This window comes from Aptenodytes forsteri, unplaced genomic scaffold (assembly GCF_000699145.1).
Source record: "Aptenodytes forsteri isolate BGI_AS27 unplaced genomic scaffold, ASM69914v1 Scaffold13, whole genome shotgun sequence".
In the NCBI taxonomy this organism is placed as follows: Eukaryota; Metazoa; Chordata; class Aves; order Sphenisciformes; family Spheniscidae; genus Aptenodytes; species Aptenodytes forsteri.
Window position 1 is genome coordinate 4,677,065 of NW_008794543.1, and position 18,134 is coordinate 4,695,198.

General features: G+C 40.0%; 1 protein-coding gene across 1 annotated transcript in view; it reads left to right on the top strand.

Moving 5' to 3' along the window:
* Positions 1–15,079, top strand: part of GALNT7 (polypeptide N-acetylgalactosaminyltransferase 7) — a 43,470-nt gene extending 28,391 nt beyond the window's left edge. Inside the window, exons 7-12 of the mRNA XM_009272362.1 lie at positions 1,887–2,004; positions 3,934–4,056; positions 6,172–6,390; positions 8,542–8,640; positions 9,970–10,098; positions 12,834–15,079. Of these exons, the coding sequence (XP_009270637.1) occupies positions 1,887–2,004; positions 3,934–4,056; positions 6,172–6,390; positions 8,542–8,640; positions 9,970–10,098; positions 12,834–12,971 (826 nt within the window). The 3' untranslated portion in view covers positions 12,972–15,079. The remainder of the gene's footprint in view (positions 1–1,886; positions 2,005–3,933; positions 4,057–6,171; positions 6,391–8,541; positions 8,641–9,969; positions 10,099–12,833) is intronic.
* Positions 15,080–18,134: the final 3,055 nt, after the last annotated feature.

Consider the following 18,134-nt stretch of genomic DNA (forward strand, 5'->3'; position numbering starts at 1 on the left):
ACCATCCAAACAGGTCTTAAAATCCTTTAAACTGTTTCCAGAAACACAGAACACATGTTCTCAGAATGGTTTAAAAGATTACTTTATTTTTAATAATACTTTCAGAGTTACAATGCCGCTTCTAAAAAGAGACATTCCCTACATCTGTTTATGTCCAGGCTATATTCATTTTGTTGCAGCAATATCAAGGCAAGTAAGACCAAGTAAAAGTCTTGCTGAAACCGTAGCCAGGACTGCGTAGTTTAAAAAGAAAACAAACCAAAACAAAACCCCTCAACAGCTTAAAGTGCAGAAACAAACTTTTTGTAATGTGAGACTTGCCCGAGGACTGAATCCTTTCAGAAATATTATGCTTACCTCTTCATATCCTATAAAATAAACTACTGAGCTTATGCGGATTTTACTGTGTTCTTTAACACACTTGACAGCACGTTGGAGGCCAAGACTGAAACTTCAGCATCTGAGGCCTCTACACTTGCCAAGTCTTTATGGTGCTGAGGAAAACCAAACGCGCAGGAAGGCCACAGGGCTGTGCTACGCAGCGTGCTTCTCCCCACTGTGCGCCCTGGCTTCCTACCCTTTGAACCCCTGCGGCGCAACAGTGGTGTTGGCGGAAAACGCAGTAAGCAGACAAGTAGAAGGGGACATTTAGGAGTAACTCAGCATCTTATCAGGTGATTTGGAGAGCAACTGACCTGATAACCGTCATACTTAACTCAACTGATAGACCCAGCAGCTCTGGTTCTGTTGCTGCCCTGCCCCTGCTATGCGGAGGGTGTATATGCTAACCCTGCGGGTTACTTTTTCCTAAGCAGTTCTCCTCCAGACATATATGTGCAGAAGGGAAATACGTAATCATTGCTGTTAAAAGGAGCACCACTAAGCTAAAAATCTAATAGAATTAAGAGGCTGAATAGTGCTAGAAGTGACCCATCTCTCAATAATTCGTCATGAAGGAATGTTTCACCAGAGTGATCTGGACTCTTGGATCCTTCTCCTTTCAGTGCTGCAGATAATGTAAAGTCAGAAAGAATTCGCTTTTTCCTTACCAGCTTTTTTTTTAATTTCCAACTTAGTGGGGACTCCAGCTTTTATCCGTTAGGGTTTTTATATACTTATTGATCCTGAAAAATGCTTGGTACGTGCACTGGAAATGGCTTAACATATCCTACTCTCTACTTCAGTGTGAGCAAGCAACCAAAAAATTTTGGTTAGAGCCATTCTGCAAATATGCTCTAATCCAAACCACAACATCTCTTTGACACATTAAAACTTGCTAATTGAACCTTGGCATACATGGAGGATTTACAAAGGCATTTTAAAAAAAAACCTAAACCAAAATAGAAACCTTGGACAACTTGATCCAGGCCCTCTTAAAAATTTCACTGAGGATAATGAAAAGTGTCTCTCATGGCAGTGGTAGAAAAAGAGCCAGAGGGAGAAGATAGAAAGGTGTCATTTAGCTGGAAAAAACGTGTTGCTTGAGTAATAGACAATGTTTCAATGTGGCAGTTCCTCAGAGCATAAGCTTTAAGTCTGCTATACAGTCTCATCTGTTATCTCAAAACTTGAACGACTTTCAAGAGAGAAATGTCTTGCCACACTGATTCTTACCTTTTTTATTTTAAAAGACGTGCACTGGCTGGCTGAATGGGTAATTCCAACCAAAATTTCATAATAAAATTTGTGACTTCACTAGAAATTATACAGATACCATTTCAGAAAATCGCTGGAAGCGGATGACAAAGCTTTATGATTTTTCAGTGTATTGCCATTTATCTAATCTTTATTATATGTTAACAGTGAATTGCTTCCTTAATTAATGCTTTCTCCAACTGTTATCATATCCTTTTGGCAGCAGGAGTTACACTGTCTTCCTGTTCCAGGTCCCCCGCAATGGCTGGTGGATTGTTTGCCATTGAACGCGATTTCTTCTTTGAACTGGGTCTCTATGATCCAGGTCTTCAAATTTGGGGTGGTGAAAATTTTGAAATTTCTTACAAGGTAACACCAAGAATTGAAAACTAATTCAGTTTAGTATATATTTTTTCTGTAAATACTTCTGTTTGGAGTTCAGACAGACCTACCTCTGATTTGCACCACCTCTGTCTCATGAAGCCCAGTAGGTTTTGTTGCGAGGAGATGTTGTGGCAGAGATCTGTGTCCTCAGTGTTTCCTTGTGAGCTTTGGGGCAGAACTGTTCAGAGAGGTGGCCTAGTACCGAGACCCAAATGCTGAGTAATCTATATTTTGTTAATGGTTTGGGATCACACACGCCCCTAAATATCTAATCTGAAACCAGACTGGCAAATTTGATGGGGGGGAACTGAGTGCTCTCATGGTGAGTATAGAAAAATGTTCTTTCTAATGAAAGTGATTATAGAGAACAAGTAGCACTCAGTTTATGCATAGATGCCTGTAAAGTACATAACGATGCAACAAAAAGTAATCTGCCCTGGTTTCCTCCTCCCTACCATTTTTGTGGGTGACAAATGATCTCATATACTTTTCAAAATTTCAAGAACTTCTTTACAAGAGAAGTCTTCATAATTGAAACGCTAACTGCATAATTCATGATCACTGCAGAAGATGTTATTTTCGCTCCTAGGCATATGCATGCTCTTCAGTTAGCAGGAAACGTAAGATGATAATCATTAGCTTCTTGTAGCTTCAGCATCCATAATGACACAAGTGGCAGACAGCAGGAATCTGTCCCAATTAACAAACAAAAGTGGAGACATCTAATATCCTCAGCAGTAATCTGTGAAATCGTAGCTGAATTTTACTAAAAGTCCATTCCGAGCTCCCCTAGCTACTCTTGCTGTTCGTGATTTTGAGGAAAGCTCTGAGTGCACTTGCTCAGCTGTAAATCCATATGCAAAAGGTAGTTATTGAGGTTGTTACACATACAGAGTCTTTATCCTTCTAATTCTCCATCTTGCTTAGAGCTAAATCATGATTGAAATTACATACGGTAGTTTTGTAATTGAAGTGCTGATTATGTAGGGACCTCCAAATTGGTTTCATGTAGATCACAACCAATCTTCAGAAGCACTAAGTAACATTTATCAGTCTTGCATGCTGACTCCTAGATAGCAAATATAATGGTCTTGCGTATCTGAGCGTTTTTTTTGATGAAACTTAAGAAAATTAATATGATGGTGCAATGAAGGAAGTCAGCTATTCTGCCCATCTTTCCTAATACTGTTAAGTCATATTTTTAATCTTGAATTGGGACTGATTTGGAACATCCCCAAAGCTAGCTTGAATTTGGATTTGATGCTACATTTCAAACTTGTCAAAATATGAGCAACTAAATTCAGATTTAGGTATGTATTCTTTTCCCCATAAATGGATTATCCAAGGACGTGTGGGAGGGAGGGAATTTCAGAATGGTAATATGTTTTACCCATTCTTTTTTTTCAGCCACTACAGTTAAAGAAAAATCTATTTGTACTTGGAACAATAGGTTACCAAAGACATCCTTATCTCCTACTAGCCTTTATTAAGAAAAACTTAAATGTGATGGGCATCTAACCAAAACCCATCATAGTGATGGTGTGTGAATTCTTTAATAAAATATTATTAATTCTCATAATAAAAATTACCCAGTTCCAGATTTTGTGCACTCATTCATTACTGTTGGTTTAAAATAGCAATGGAATGAGATGGCAAACTTTTCAAAAAGCTTTTTTAAAAAGTAATTTAGTTGAGTAATTTCATGGCTGAGTTGAAGATGTACTCCATACAGCCTTTCATTTCAGAGATCTATGATGTTTATGCTTAAATCTGAAGCAAAAATATTTAAATATATCACACAGTTGGTATAGTAGGAACAGTAGTTGACATTTCTTCCATAATTTATTACCTATTTGTCTGTGTTAAATTCCTGTGCATATATATTAATATCTCCACCTTTGCTTCAACTTGTAGATCTGGCAGTGTGGGGGAAAACTGTTGTTTGTTCCCTGTTCTCGTGTTGGACACATCTATCGTCTCCAGGGTTGGCAAGGAAATCCACCCCCTGTGTACGTTGGGTCTTCTCCTACATTAAAGGTACTGTTTTGCTGCAACCTTGAAGGTGGTTTTTGATTTTAGATAAATCTATTTAAATTATCAGCAGCAATGTAGAGAGCACTTCATCCAAAGCTATTTAGTGTCTAAAGCTAAGATGGTCATCCCCACAGGAGGGAAATCTTTGTGCCAATCCCACTGTTAAGAGTAGAGATTCCTGGAACCCATCTTCTTGCTCCACCCCTCCCCATCTTTGACATACAAATCACATTTCCTATTACTTACTCTCAGCACCCCAAGCCTTTGCTGTGCTGTGCCCAACTGAAGTACGAACAACTCTAGTAACTACAGCACACTCTTAGAGATGATGATCATGGCTTTGAAATTGCCCTTTGGCTCGATAGGGTGTGATCCTAGGCTGAGTTAGCAAACGCTGTAATCTAGCATCTCTCAGACCTTTGTGGCTGCATTTGTTAATTAAGAAGCAGTGAATGTGGCTGCATTTGTTAATTAAGAAGCAGTGAATGACACCTGGGAAAATGGTGTGCTCTGCACTTCATCGTAAAGGTTGCTAACTCCTCAGGCACCTTGCGGGTTCAGAAGTGTTGCTCAAGCCATGATATTAAAAGTAGACATAACCTCAAGAAAAGAGTGAGCCAGCTGTCTGTATCTGAAGAGATAACTTGAATCAAGAAAAACTGTTTCATATAAGTTTCCACCTACCAGCAGGAAGAGAGACAACCCTCCTGTTAAGGTTTCCTATTGCCTGCTTTAAGCTTCCTCTTGTGCAGTGTTTTGGCATTGGTAAATCCCGTTCCCAAAGACCTAGTTCTTTGTAAATTCCAATCCCAGAGCCATCTTCCTAGACATTACCTGTGATGATGACTACTGGTAGGGTTACAGAGTATGGCTTGAGTCAAGCTAGCAGTTGGTTCTGTTGAAAAGGGAATGTCCCAGCCTCACTGAATGGTAGAAAACTAACCTGGCACCCCCCCAAAAAAAAAAAAGTCCTCTATTAGTAATGTGAATTGATTAACATTTTGATCAAACAAGCACTAGGACCGGTACAGGGGAGGGTAGGGGGAAATGGGCATAGCTGGGAGTAGAGACAGAGCAATGGGAGACAGGATAGCAAATGACAGCTCCCTTGCTCAGTGCAGGCAAGATGTTTGTTTGCCTTGTCTGAAATTATAAAAACCATTTCACTCTTCTGAAAACCTGATCAAAAATATTTACTGCATATCTAAACACCTTACATGAGTCTGCTCATCTGCTTACTGAATACAACAAAACACTGCTGAGTGTTCTTAAATATTAAGTTGCTTCTCTCTACAAGGCAGGATGCAGGAATAGCTTTCTCCCAGCACCCTCCTATCCCCATAGTAAATGTGCTTTTTTATAGCTTTCTTAAATTTGTGCTGGATGTGGATTAAAGTAAAACTCACAATAATTTGTGCCTTTAGTCAGATCTATTAAGACTGTTTTAACACCAGGTCATTAATGCTAGAAGAATTGTAGTGAAGTGAAGTGTGCATCTAGAACATGTACAGTTAATATAGAGATAAGAGCCATCAAAGAGACTGAGAAGAAAGATGTGAGGGGAGAGGCTTGTTCACCAGGCGAGCTATCCATTTTTTTTCCCCTTCTCCAAGCAGCAGTCTACTTTACTTAAGAAGATAAAATCTCCTTGGTATGTCATAGCTGACCCGTTTAAGACTTAATTTTTTCACCCTTAGTGGACTAAGGCATATCATTCTTTGTATTAAAACTGCAGAAAGTGAATACAAACTCTGAAGGTGAATACAAACTCTGAAGTACAGTTCTGGTACACAGCAAATGACTGCAACACTTCATTGCACTCATAACTGAACAGTCTTTATTTTCAGATAAACTTTCTCGAAACTTAGAAAAAGACTTCTTACTCTCATTAAGCAGGCCAGTTTATTTTGCTGGCTTCAGTCCTAAACTGTCATTTGAAAATAATATGCATGTGTCTTGTATAATCTGCTGAAGGTGACAAATTGCTAGTTCTATATAATAATTTCATGCTGTCACTTTTTAAGAGGAGAAATCCCTAAATTTCTGGAATTAACATGCAGTTACGTCTGACCTGTTGTGTGTGCTTTGAGGTAGCAGCAATGCCCTTGTTCTTCACAGAACTATGTCAGAGTTGTAGAAGTGTGGTGGGACGAATACAAAGATTATTTTTATGCCAGTCGGCCAGAGACAAAAGCGCTACCCTATGGAGATATATCTGAGCTGAAAAAATTCCGTGATGATCACAACTGCAAAAGTTTTAAGTGGTTTATGGAAGAAATAGCATACGATATAACTTCATATTATCCACTACCACCTAAAAACACGGACTGGGGAGAGGTAAGTACAGCACATAACCTGTATTTATTTTAGGAGCTTTTTTTTTTAAAATTGGGAATTCAAAAGGAAGCGATTGGTACTTGACGTTGATCTGGGAACAGGCTTTTTGATTACTGCTATACTAAGGTATATGATACTAGCCAGAGAGCTATAGAGATATAACCCTAGGAAAAAATTACATATACTTTAAGAGGTGTGATTTTTTTAAATTATCTGCATAGTTCCTTGAAGGATTATTTTATCTCTAGCCCTGTCTTCAGTTATGTCTAAAGCTCTTTTTTCCATAATTGGAATTTAGTTTTTCTTTAAAAGAAAAAAATGCGAATCCTGTGTGCGTAGGAGTATTGGCAAAGATTAATAGGTGAAAATCTTCTTCTGCGAAGGCCTAGAGAATAGATCGTGAAATCCAGGTGGAGTACATTCTGCCTACGTTTGCTAGCTTGTGATGTACTCATACAGTTACAGCCTCAGTAAATTCCTTATCTGCATGTAATAATTTGATGTGATTCTGTAACAGTCATCTCCAGCATTAATGTATAAGAGTAAGACTGTGCTAAATTAAGGATGTGGTTACAAATTCGGCATTTTCCTGTGGTTGACACAGCATGTCGCCGGCCAGGTGGAGGACACTTCGCTGAACCCTGCCTGTTTCATTCTGGCTTTTAGCCCACACCTTGAGGAGCTCTTACTGCAGGTCCCCTGCCTGCTTTCAAATGAGTTGGGATTTTTTTTGTTTGGGGTTTTTTGCCTTTTTCGGCAGGTTCCAGCCTCGCCTTGTCTCTCCTATCAGTTTTACTTTTGTAGATCATGGAGGCAAAACCAGAAAATTGTCTCGCTAGTAGGGGAGGAGTCCTGTGTCCCACCAAATTTAACAACCTTCTTTCCTAAGACATGATGGACCTGTTTCTGTAACTTCAAAAGAGCATTAGAAAGTACAGATCTATGCTGTTTCCTATGGCCAAGGGTGTGACACTCTAACTTCTCTGAGGAATTAGTGATATAGAGCATGTGCATGGTGAAAGGAGATACAAAATAGTCTTGTATCTGAGGGACCAGGTGAACGATGCCACCTTTGTTTCTTACCTAAAAGCTAGCACAAAGCATTGGTTACTACATTAGCCTTAGACCTCCTTTTGAATCCACATAAAGGTGAAAGTATCTGAAGAGATTAAAATAATAATGGCCACCTTGTGGGAAGTCATCCCTGATAAAAGCGAACGGTTCTGGTGAAGTAACAGGAAAGTCAGAAGTTCAGAGACTTCTCTGAAGTTTCCTTCAGCTCCTCTTCACTGGCTGCCAGTTATCCTACATCTGAGAATTTTTTTTCCCCACCTATTTGTAACACCGCACTAATTGCATTTCCAGACTGTCAGGAATGAAAGTGTGGGGTTCATCTTCCCTAACGCTCTCTGGAAGTCAAGTCTAAGCTTAGTCCTCCAGACTTTCTTCTACCGTCACAAAGAAGAAAGAGGCTCTGGCAAAGAAAATAGGTCTGGAAAGAATGTTATTTGTGTCATAAAGTCTTTGTAAAGCTGTTTGCTGGCCCTTCTGAGAAGGGAATGAGATAATCAGCAGTTCAGGCATGCTTTCTGACAGGACTTTTGTTCTTTATTCCTATGCCTGTGCCTGCCCCTCATCAATTTTATCTCTTTTTTTTCCGTGTAATTGCTGCTGCAGAAGGTACTTCGGAGCAGCCGGGTCAGTGGGCTGTGCCTGGCTGCATTTAATAATGGCTGTGCGTAACTTCTCTGCATCACGTTTCTCTCATCCACAAGATGAGAGCAACTTAGCTGAGCTCCTGCTTTATTTACGAAGACCTGGGAGACTGAACATGCTTTGGTAGGAGATTGAATAAATTAAAATACTTGAAAGTCCTACATTTCGGTGTCATTAATTTGGAACTGAGCTTTGCAACTCTCGTTTTATCAGTGTACTCTAACTCACGTAAGAGTCCACAAATTAGCATGGGCAGCTTGAAGCTCCATCTCCCAGAATGGTTAAAATCAGTATTTAAATTTCATACGCAGGTTTGTCTCATATGTCTCTGGCAGATACCTGTTTCTGGTTTGAAAGATAAGTGGCAATTTTCTGAACTCCTTCACGCTTATTTTTGCCTTGAGACTAACTTAGAGTGCAAAACCTCTTTTCCAGATTAGAGGCTTTGAAACCGCTTACTGCATCGATAGCATGGGGCACACCAACGGTGGCTTCGTTGAGCTTGGGCCATGCCACAGAATGGGGGGAAATCAGGTAAGGAGCTTGGAGGCAAGTCTGAAGGAGAATTGCTTGCAGTGGATGATAACAGGCCAGTTTTCTATAAAGCCTGTACGTCAAGTCACTTAGGTGCCAGCTACAGAAATGGGACTTAGGCATTTTCCATAAGCATGCTGACATTGCTAAAATATGGGAATCTGAAAATATCATTTCAAACACAAATTATACAAAATTGAAGGCAAATTCGTAATCTCTTCTTCAGTGAAGCAGGTACATGAGGAAGCAAGAACTGTGTTTTAAAGCAACCATACCACTGCATTAGAACAACTGCGGCTCTTAGCATTGCTGCTGATTCATCATTTATCTTTACTTAATAATTAATCCTTCAGGAAACAACCCGCTCAATTATTTCACAAAGTTGTTTTGCTTTAGTGGAAGTATAAAACACTTTTGTGCAGTAACTCATCTTCCACCACAGGAGTCAAAAAATTAAATACAAATTTGTCTCTGCTTCATTTACAAATTAATTGGCAGATCATAATTACTAATAGATGGTTGCAATCCAAGCTGCTATCGTATTTGACCTGTATCTTCACAAACCTACCCACACTACCACACAAACATGCTGTTCTGTATTTACATCTCCTTTTTTGGTTGGAAAACTTTGCAGCATTTGAAGTCTTTATTTATGCTGATGTAGACTTGAACCAGGCAAGTTTTCTCACGGCTGTCCTGAAATCACATGCAGGATGATGCTTTTAAAAATCGTATTTGGGTTAGCTCTTAGTAGCCCACGGAAATGTCTCTTCTATTTTGATATTTACTGAAAAAGTTCCCTAAACTACTTTTTCTGTCTATGTTACCCCCAAAAACCCTGTAACAATTATTTCATAAGAAATAGCTAGGATAATCTTTCTGTATCTGGATGTGTTAGTTTGATTTCCTCCATGGGTAAAATGCCAAAGTTTTACTGTCTTCACATGGAATTACTGTCCGAGACCAAGGACTTGCTACCAGACCTTTAGAAAGATAGTGGATTGTTTGGCCATCAAATCATGCAAAGGCTTTTAATCAAACACCTTCAGAAGTCTCCAAGTAGGGATCCCTTTATTTTTATCATTTTTGTCTTGCTAGGTAAGTTTCTTAGCCTTCTGAATCCTACAGGAAAGTTATCCATGAAATTGAGTGTCGTGATGATAGAAGTGCGTTACATCATGTAAAACAAAGAGCCCTCCTGAAAGATAGGTGTAGTAACACCAGAGAATATTTTGAATGATGCGATTTTGTTGGTATTTTCAGTGTTTCTAAAATACTTGTTATTTTGAGTCAACTGTTAAAAAGGTGGCTTTTTTTTTTTTCTGTTAGCTTTTCCGAATCAATGAAGCTAATCAACTCATGCAGTATGATCAGTGCTTAACTAAAGGACCGGATGGATCCAAAATTATGATTACACACTGTAATCAGAATGAATACAAGGATTGGCAATACTTCAAGGTATGCAACAGATACATAGCAGAAAAGAAATTATAATTTGCATCCTGGTTTTCTGCACCTTTTTTTTATTATTTTATGTATATCTGAAAATAAAGTTCTACGACAAGGCTAACTGAACCAAGTAGAGTAAATTGTTAATTGCACATTCTCAGAAATCCATGCTTGCCAGGAAAACTTCTGCTAGGGCGAGATGCTTTCGCTATAGTGGTTCTAGTTGCTGTCTTCTGTAGCAAAAACTTTAAGGAAAATCTCACGAGGCTACATGTGCTGCCACAGGTGTGTTAGGAGTTGGCCCTTGTCTCGGAGGAAGCAAAGAGGATGTCCACTACCAGTGACAGAGTTTCTAAAAGCTTTTTGTGCCATCACCCTCTCTGCTTGTATGCTTTCTATCAAGAAAGTTTCTTTATCTAATGGATGCTGTGAGAAGATTACTTAAACACTGAGGTGCATTTAGCAGCTAGGGTCAATATTAGATCTAATTTTGTGAGGTCTGAATTGAAGTGTCACTCTGTTTAAAGACAGAAGATCTTTTTAAGCCTACATAGGAATAGGTAAACATAGCATTGCTCTTTGCCTTTTTGTGTTGTCTTTGCCTTCTTCAGTATTTCTTTTTCCTGTTCATTAGCCGTTCTCTAATAACATGCTCTGTTGTGAATTCTGGGTGTGGCGCCATTATAATTCTATTGCAAAATCTGAGTTTTTTATAAAGACTTGGAACGTTGGCTGATACACATGCGAGGACTGCTACAGTGTATTCAGTCACTACATCTGTAAGTCCTCTATTAATTCTGGTTTTGAAAGTGTTATTTTAAGAAGTGTCTAAGGTTATATTTCTGTTTGTCTCTTAAAAAATGAGACTGAGTAGTCTAAGGGTGATGTTATCCTTGGATATAGCCACAGAAAACCTGTTTCTGTGTCTAAGAAACTCTTCTGTGTCAATTTTTCTACGGTCTATCTAGTGTATTCCTTATTTATTAGTTCATTAGCTGGTTATCTGGATTGTGTTTGTCTGAAAGATGTAAGCACTGTCGAGTGCAGCGAAATCTGTTTGTTATCCTTTAAGCCACCCCACTTTTTCTGATACTTGCATAGAGCTTGGAAATATCAAGCACCATAATGCCATTTCCACCCAGCTTTCTTGTGCCATATAGACAAGACAAAATTCTTTAAACCTGAAATTTAAAAATAATAAGCAGTGTTCCAGTGCCTGCCGACTTCTGCTTTAATATTGGAATACTATATAGCGCTTGTTAACTCTCGCCATTCTAGTGTGTCCCAGCATGTTACTTGGCTCTTCTCTAAGCATTTCTTTTATGTAAGAAGATCCATTTCCTCCACAGTGGTACCAAGTTGTGCAATTGTTTGCTTACTGCGGCAAGTTAGAAGGAAGCCCAGTAGGCATGGTCTGGGCTGTAGAACAAAACATTGACTGGCTTCCAGAAGGAAAAAAAAAAAGGGGGGGTGAGAGCGAAAGGACCACCAAGGGTGTGTAACCGAGCAGATACTAGAAATTTGGCATACTCTGCTGTGCAGTACGGAGGGTATGACCATTTCTTCTAAGGAGGAGGGTGTAAGGAATGAAACGCTTGTGAACTGCTGAAAAACGTTGTGGCCTCATGTAAACGAAAGCTGCCAGGAGATTTTATCTGGTTGGTCGGTTGGTTGTTTCTGAAAGGAATGTTTGTGTGCCAGTTTGGTGAGTGTAACATCTGTGCTACTTGAGCAGTTGCAGGGCTTCGGTGCCAATAAGCAAACGTCCAGAACAAGGCTGGCGGTGGTCTGCTTATTGCTTTTGTTCAGGCATCTCTTTACCTCTTTAAGTAGAGGACCCCCGTGTCTGGCCACACGGCAGGAGCAGGCATCGAGCTGAACCAACATTTGGACGTGCACATGCATGTGGGAGTGACGGGGTGATGGAGAGGGTCCCCATGCCAGGGGGAGCATGTCTTCCCGTGGGCGCTGGGCCCACGGGGCAGGGCTGCGGAGCCCCAGCCTGGCCGCAGTGCCGCGGGTTGGCTTCTGCTCCATTGCTCTCCACGCTAGATGCAACTGGTCAGCGAGTCAGGGCTGCATCTGGCGCGCGGGGTTGGCACGTGGGAGAGAAGCCACAGGCCGCTTTGCGAATGCGTGAGATTCGGGCATGGCAGCTCAGGGAGTGGGGAAGGAGCCAAACATGCGAGTCTCGGCCTGAATGTGCTAGGCGCGATAGGTCTGCAGTTACTTAGGCAGCCTCCTCTTGCTCCGGAGGCCAGACGTGCTCTCGCACCCTCTTCTTTTCCTTCTACCAGTCAAACAGGGAGCAAAGTCACTGCTTTTTTTTGGCCGGTGTTGTTAACGTTGGTGTTGGGCAGCTGCTTTATGCGAGGGCTAACCAAAGGAGGATCTGCCCAGTGAGTTAGCTGTCCTCGAGAGTTAATCTTTTGTTGTGGTTACAGGATGGATGAAAAGGCTGGAAGCATTTTAGACACAGTTTTGCTCACTTTCTTAGCAGTTTGTTGCCTAAGAGAAATGCAGGCCATTTCAAGTGGACCTACACGTATCAAACACTTTATAATATGAAGGCTGTGAAAATCTAGGTTTAACAAATAGTAAAATGAGTATAGAACTGATTGGTTCTGGGACCCTGAAGCCTGCTTTTGTAAATAGCTATATTACAGTTGTGAAGGTAATGTTAAAAAAACCAAAAAAACCCAAACCAAAAAACAACACATGTTCCTGATGATTTTGTTTTCCAGAATCTGCACAGATTTACTCACATTCCGTCAGGGAAGTGCTTGGATCGCTCCGAAGTCCTCCATCAAGTTTTCATTTCAGAGTGTGACTCCAGCAAAGCAACGCAAAAATGGGAAATGAACAACATCCTTAGTGTGTAGACAGACAAAACCTACCTACTGACACATTAATTTGTACAGGACTGAAAATAGCCTGAAAACTGCTGCAATTATTAACTTTGTACAGCTGCGAGCCTCCTGGCTTGGATAAAGGACATAGACGAACTGTGATTATTACAATAACATTATCATCCGCAGTTAATGTTTACAAAACTGCTTTACCTTAAACTCTGTAGATGTTTACATCTTTTTGTTTTAAGATGTTGGTAAATTAATGTGCTGTTAGCTATGTTTCATAGGAACATAGTTAAAAGCGTTGTCGTCTTCTTTGGGATTACACTCAGGGGTCTGAAGGCAGTTTTTTTACACACACTTGAAAAGGTTGGAGTAACCAGATTTTCATAGAACTTGGTGATTATCAACCTGTTGTATATTTTTATTTAATTTTACATCTTACTAAGCACTGCCACAGGTTATTAGCCAGGGTGGCCTTCTCTCACAGTCATGCTGCTTTTTTGGAAGGTGAATTTCAACATATTTAGTGCCTCTTTCATTTCTCTCTTTCACAAGAAAAGCATTTGTTGGAAATTATACAATGGATTTTTCTGAGCTGTCACCAGGGGTAGGGACCAAGCGTACCACCCCGTGTAATTACTGTGTTACTGAAGACAAATTTGTATTGCCAGTTTGGCTGCTCTAGTTTGACTGGACGCTGTGTACGGTGCAAGGAAGAGCTTAGTGTTGGGTTTAGCACTAATGTGGTACATTTTGATGGAAGTAAGCACCCTCCTGATTCCAGTTAAGAATTTATAAGCACTAACTTGCTTGTTTAATCCATGCCTTACATAAAAATAATTAAAAAAAAAAAGAAATAAAATAAAGCTGCACAATTATGTAAAACTTGGAAAGAATCCAATGCTTCATTTATATTGTTATTTTAAATGGAAATCGCTTAGAGGTGGACTAAAACTTTTCATTAGGAAAAAACATCCAGCTCCTTAACACATCTACCTAATTCTTTACAAGGACATCTGTCAACTAGTTTGGATGCCAGATTCAGATATGAAAAGAGAAATGGAAATCCTGAAACCGCATTTATTCATACTGACTTTCTTCTTATTTTTGTCATTGGAAACTTTTCCTGAGGGATTATGAACACAAAATACAACCACTTGGTGCTACAGTGTACAGAATAGAGTGTGAAGAAGTAGTTTCTAAAAATGTTCTGGAAAGGAGTTTATGCGAACTCGCCTAGGAGTATAAATATTTACTCTGAATGAACAGAGAGGTGGAGGAGAAATGACTTATCCTCACTTCCTTATTCCAGATATTGTGACTGTTAAATGTTGACATCAGTGTGCTGATTTCATAGGACTTATGCCTAAAACACGTCACACTATTAAATATGATTAAATACTTCCCTGAAATCTAGAATAGCAATGCATGCAGCTTCCATTGATGTTAACAAGGGTTATGTATCTTATTTGGTGACAGAGTTTGATCTTTATAGGGCTGTCTGCACTGATCTGTTAGTTTGGGATCTTTCCTAGTTTCTTTAAACGTCTCATCTATCCTTTCAGAGCTATGAAAAATAGAAAATAAAGGAGGGAGAAACTGGAAAAAAAAAGGAAAATAAGGATGTGTGCCGGCACTTGTTCCTTCTGTGTATGAAAACTGACTCCATTTTTGTGTGTTGGGTAGATTAATTTAATCATACGACTATGCATAAGAGAAAGAATGGTGGCACATAAATTGTGCGGGTGTGCATTTTAAGTGGGTATTTTGTGCAATTCATTGAAAGCTGATGCTGTATGTGAATATGAATCTGTATGTGAGACTGAAACCTTACAAAACATGAGATCGTAAGAAGCTGTTGCTGTAATCACTTTTTCCTACTATAGCAGGCTTGGAAAAAAATAGTTCCCATATTCTTGCTTTGTAAGTTGATGATAATATCACTATGCATTTCTACATATTTTATAAATTTGATTTATGCAGATTTTGATACACTGTATGTTTCTGTAGAAATTGTATAAATCTTTAAAAAATTTATTAGGGATAAATCTGGGAAACCTCTGTATATCTTACTTATGGGTTGCTTGTTTTTTAGGTGAAGTAAATAAAATATTTGAATTTTCAGGTTTACTATACTTTTACAGAGTAAAAATGGATTATCATCTTTATAGAAACCCCATATCTCTAAATCTAGACAACTTCAGTGTTACAAACTTAGAAATATTGAAAGTGTTTTATTTTACTTTTTATCTAGGTACCTTTTATCGTATCTGTGGGGCTCAGGTTTTTTTCCAGTGAAGTGAGAAATTAAATTCCCACTGAGAGTTGCCACGGGGATACATTTGGATTTTTGTATCACCTGCCCTGATCTAATTAGGTAGATTTAATATGCTTATAGAAAATGAACTTGAGAATGATTTCTGAAGTAGAACCAAAGGTCAGGACTAGTTGGTAGTGTTTTGACTCTGTATTTTATCTTAGTCCGTGTATGTTTCCACCAACAAACATGCTCCAATCAAACTTCTGTTTTTTTCCTGAGAAGGTTTCTTGGCAAAAGAGTATGCAATTACATCGGGACACAGAAGACCCAAGTTCTGGCGTAAGAGCAAACCTAAATGCTGAAATCTACAGCACTTTTTTATAGATGGGATTCTCGTTTCCCAGCTATGTCTGTCCGTGCACTTTTGTGTATTCAGTTTTCGAAAGGCTCCTTTGGCAAAAGCCTGGGGGTATAGCAGCGGCCAGTTCATGTAGGAAATACCCTTTTATGTACAGAAACAGGGACTGATAGGAAGGAGGGGACATCTTTCTTCATTACCGGAGATCCTAGCACCAGGAGAACCAACAGCACCCTTTGAGCAGTACCAAAGACGCTGTCCCCATTGATGGCATCCTAGAATCAATTCATTGTCTTTCCCTACTGCCAGTAAATCTCCTTTACTACTATCTGCTTCTTCCATACCGTCTGCCTCCAAATTGCAGTCCCTGAAGACAACAGTCAGGACCGACTTACTGCTCTGAAACTAGATCAAGAAGCCTGAGATCTATTACGCTATGCCAGGGATGTAAAAATTTTATGCTTATCTCTGATCTATGAGACTTTTCACAAGAAAAGAAAAAACGCAGCAGCTGCCCATGAGAACACAAAAGATGCTTTGCTAGATGTTGCTGTATATCAAGCACAATTTTCCCTTTAGGTTAAAGAAGGTCGAATTATGCAAGATCCACAGAGGGATAGGAATTTCAGAACATGCAGAAGAAATTATCTACACCATTGAACACAAACTGTTTTTTTGTAAAAGCATTTATTGTTTGTTCCCTGCTGGTGAGCTTAGATCCATCAATTGTAATAGGTGAAAAGAAACAGCTCAGGAAAAACAAATTAGCAGTGTTTCTGTTTCTGGTTGTTCTTTCCTTGCTATAAAAGGCATGGGAATACTAGGTCTTGCTGTGTTCTGAAATCTTATCTTGCTACATTTATGAGAGCAATCCTTGAGAAGTGTTGGTGGTTATCTTCCAGAGTAATATTTACTTTCTGGGAACATCAGAAGTGGTTGCCAGCATTTAGTCCTCTGGTTGTTGACTTTACTTACACTGCAAGCCTCTGAACTCCTGTAGCGTTGGAATAGTAAGTTGTGTAGCTTGCCTGGCACTGTATGGGAGGACTCTCTGTGTAGAATGAGTCTAGGTAGAAAAAGTGATAGGCTATCAAAAAATGTAGGTGAGTTTGCCTCCCTTTGAGTTTTAAAAAAAAAAGGACATAAACTGTGAGTGACTCCTGAAGACTGAAGCCACTTTGGCCCTGCTTTCACTGTGGGGACGCTCTGGTCATCTTCCCGCACACGCTGCTGCCACAAGTGTGTGCATTGGTGCATGCTGCCTCATTGCGCCCTCAGCTATGTTAACCGGTATGGAGCACAGCAGAAGTGGGAAGAGGTGTTTGTGTGGATTATACATTTCTGTAACCCAGTTAACAGTTAGTAACCTTTGTTTTTTAAACCTTAAAAACATAGTCCATTCTTCACACTGAGAAACAAAAATTAAGTATTTTTCATTATCATGTAACGTGGGTCCTGGTAAAAGAAAAAATAAGCTGTCTGCACAACCCTTAGGTTTTTCACCACGTTGCTGCTCTGTTGCACTGCTCTGCGGCTGTTCTGAACAACAGTGTGGATGGAGACTCTTCAGCAAGGTAGTGGCATAGCTTATGGTCTGATGGATCTTAACTGACTGACAACAAATGCACGTTACTTCAGTTAACAGGTCCGCGAAGGTGACAAGGATCAAAGCCTGTGAGGAGGAGACACAGTTGTTCAAACACCGAGATGAAAAGGTATGTTTGCATGTTAGATCCCTTCTTTTTCTCACTAATATACTTCACTGAAAAGAAATGTGATTGCTTTAGGGACAAGAACCGTGCCCTATCCAAAGTGGAGTGCAGGTAAAGCAGGGCTAAGGGCTAGGTGGGTCCGGCAGGTCTCATGAATGCGATCATTCAATGTGAAAGCAGAACTGCCTCCCATGGGCTGCCAGTTCAAACAACTCGGTGATGTTTCTTGTGCAAGAGTAACGTCTCCTGCAGAAGAAAGGAGCAGAAAGGTGGGAGAAGCAGCGTAGCACTAAACCGTATTAAAAACAAAACAAAACAAACTCTAATGCCTGAGACGCGCATGATGGCAACAGCAGCCCTACGGCTGAGCATCCCAGGGGTCCTGAAAGGGGAAGGGAAAATGAATGGAGAGATGACATTTTACTTTCCTGGAAAGGGCTGCTGGTGGCAGTGTGTGTCAGTAAAGAAGGCAGCATGCACAGACAAGTTGTTAAAGCACAGACTTCAAATGAAGAAGTCCTGCTTGGAATAGGCTTTCTGAATCACTTGAAGGCACTAGGAATCAAAATACAGCCTTTTCCCTTGAAATTTGTGGATTTCCCCGGGAAAATAGCGTAGGCCAGTATCTTTGAACAAGCGTTGACATTAAACAGTGGTGGATCTTTGAGTATAAAGTCCTCTGGGTCTTCTCTGTGTGTGTGCATGTTCTCTGAGTTAGGCCAGCCACAGAGGTACGGCATTAGCGCTTACAGGTAACAGCTACGGCCAGAGCCATGAAGACTGGTGCCTGTGTTTCCAAGGGCTGTTGGGTGAAAATGCACCCTCTGCAGGCTGTGCTTCTGCACAGCCATGGATCTCAT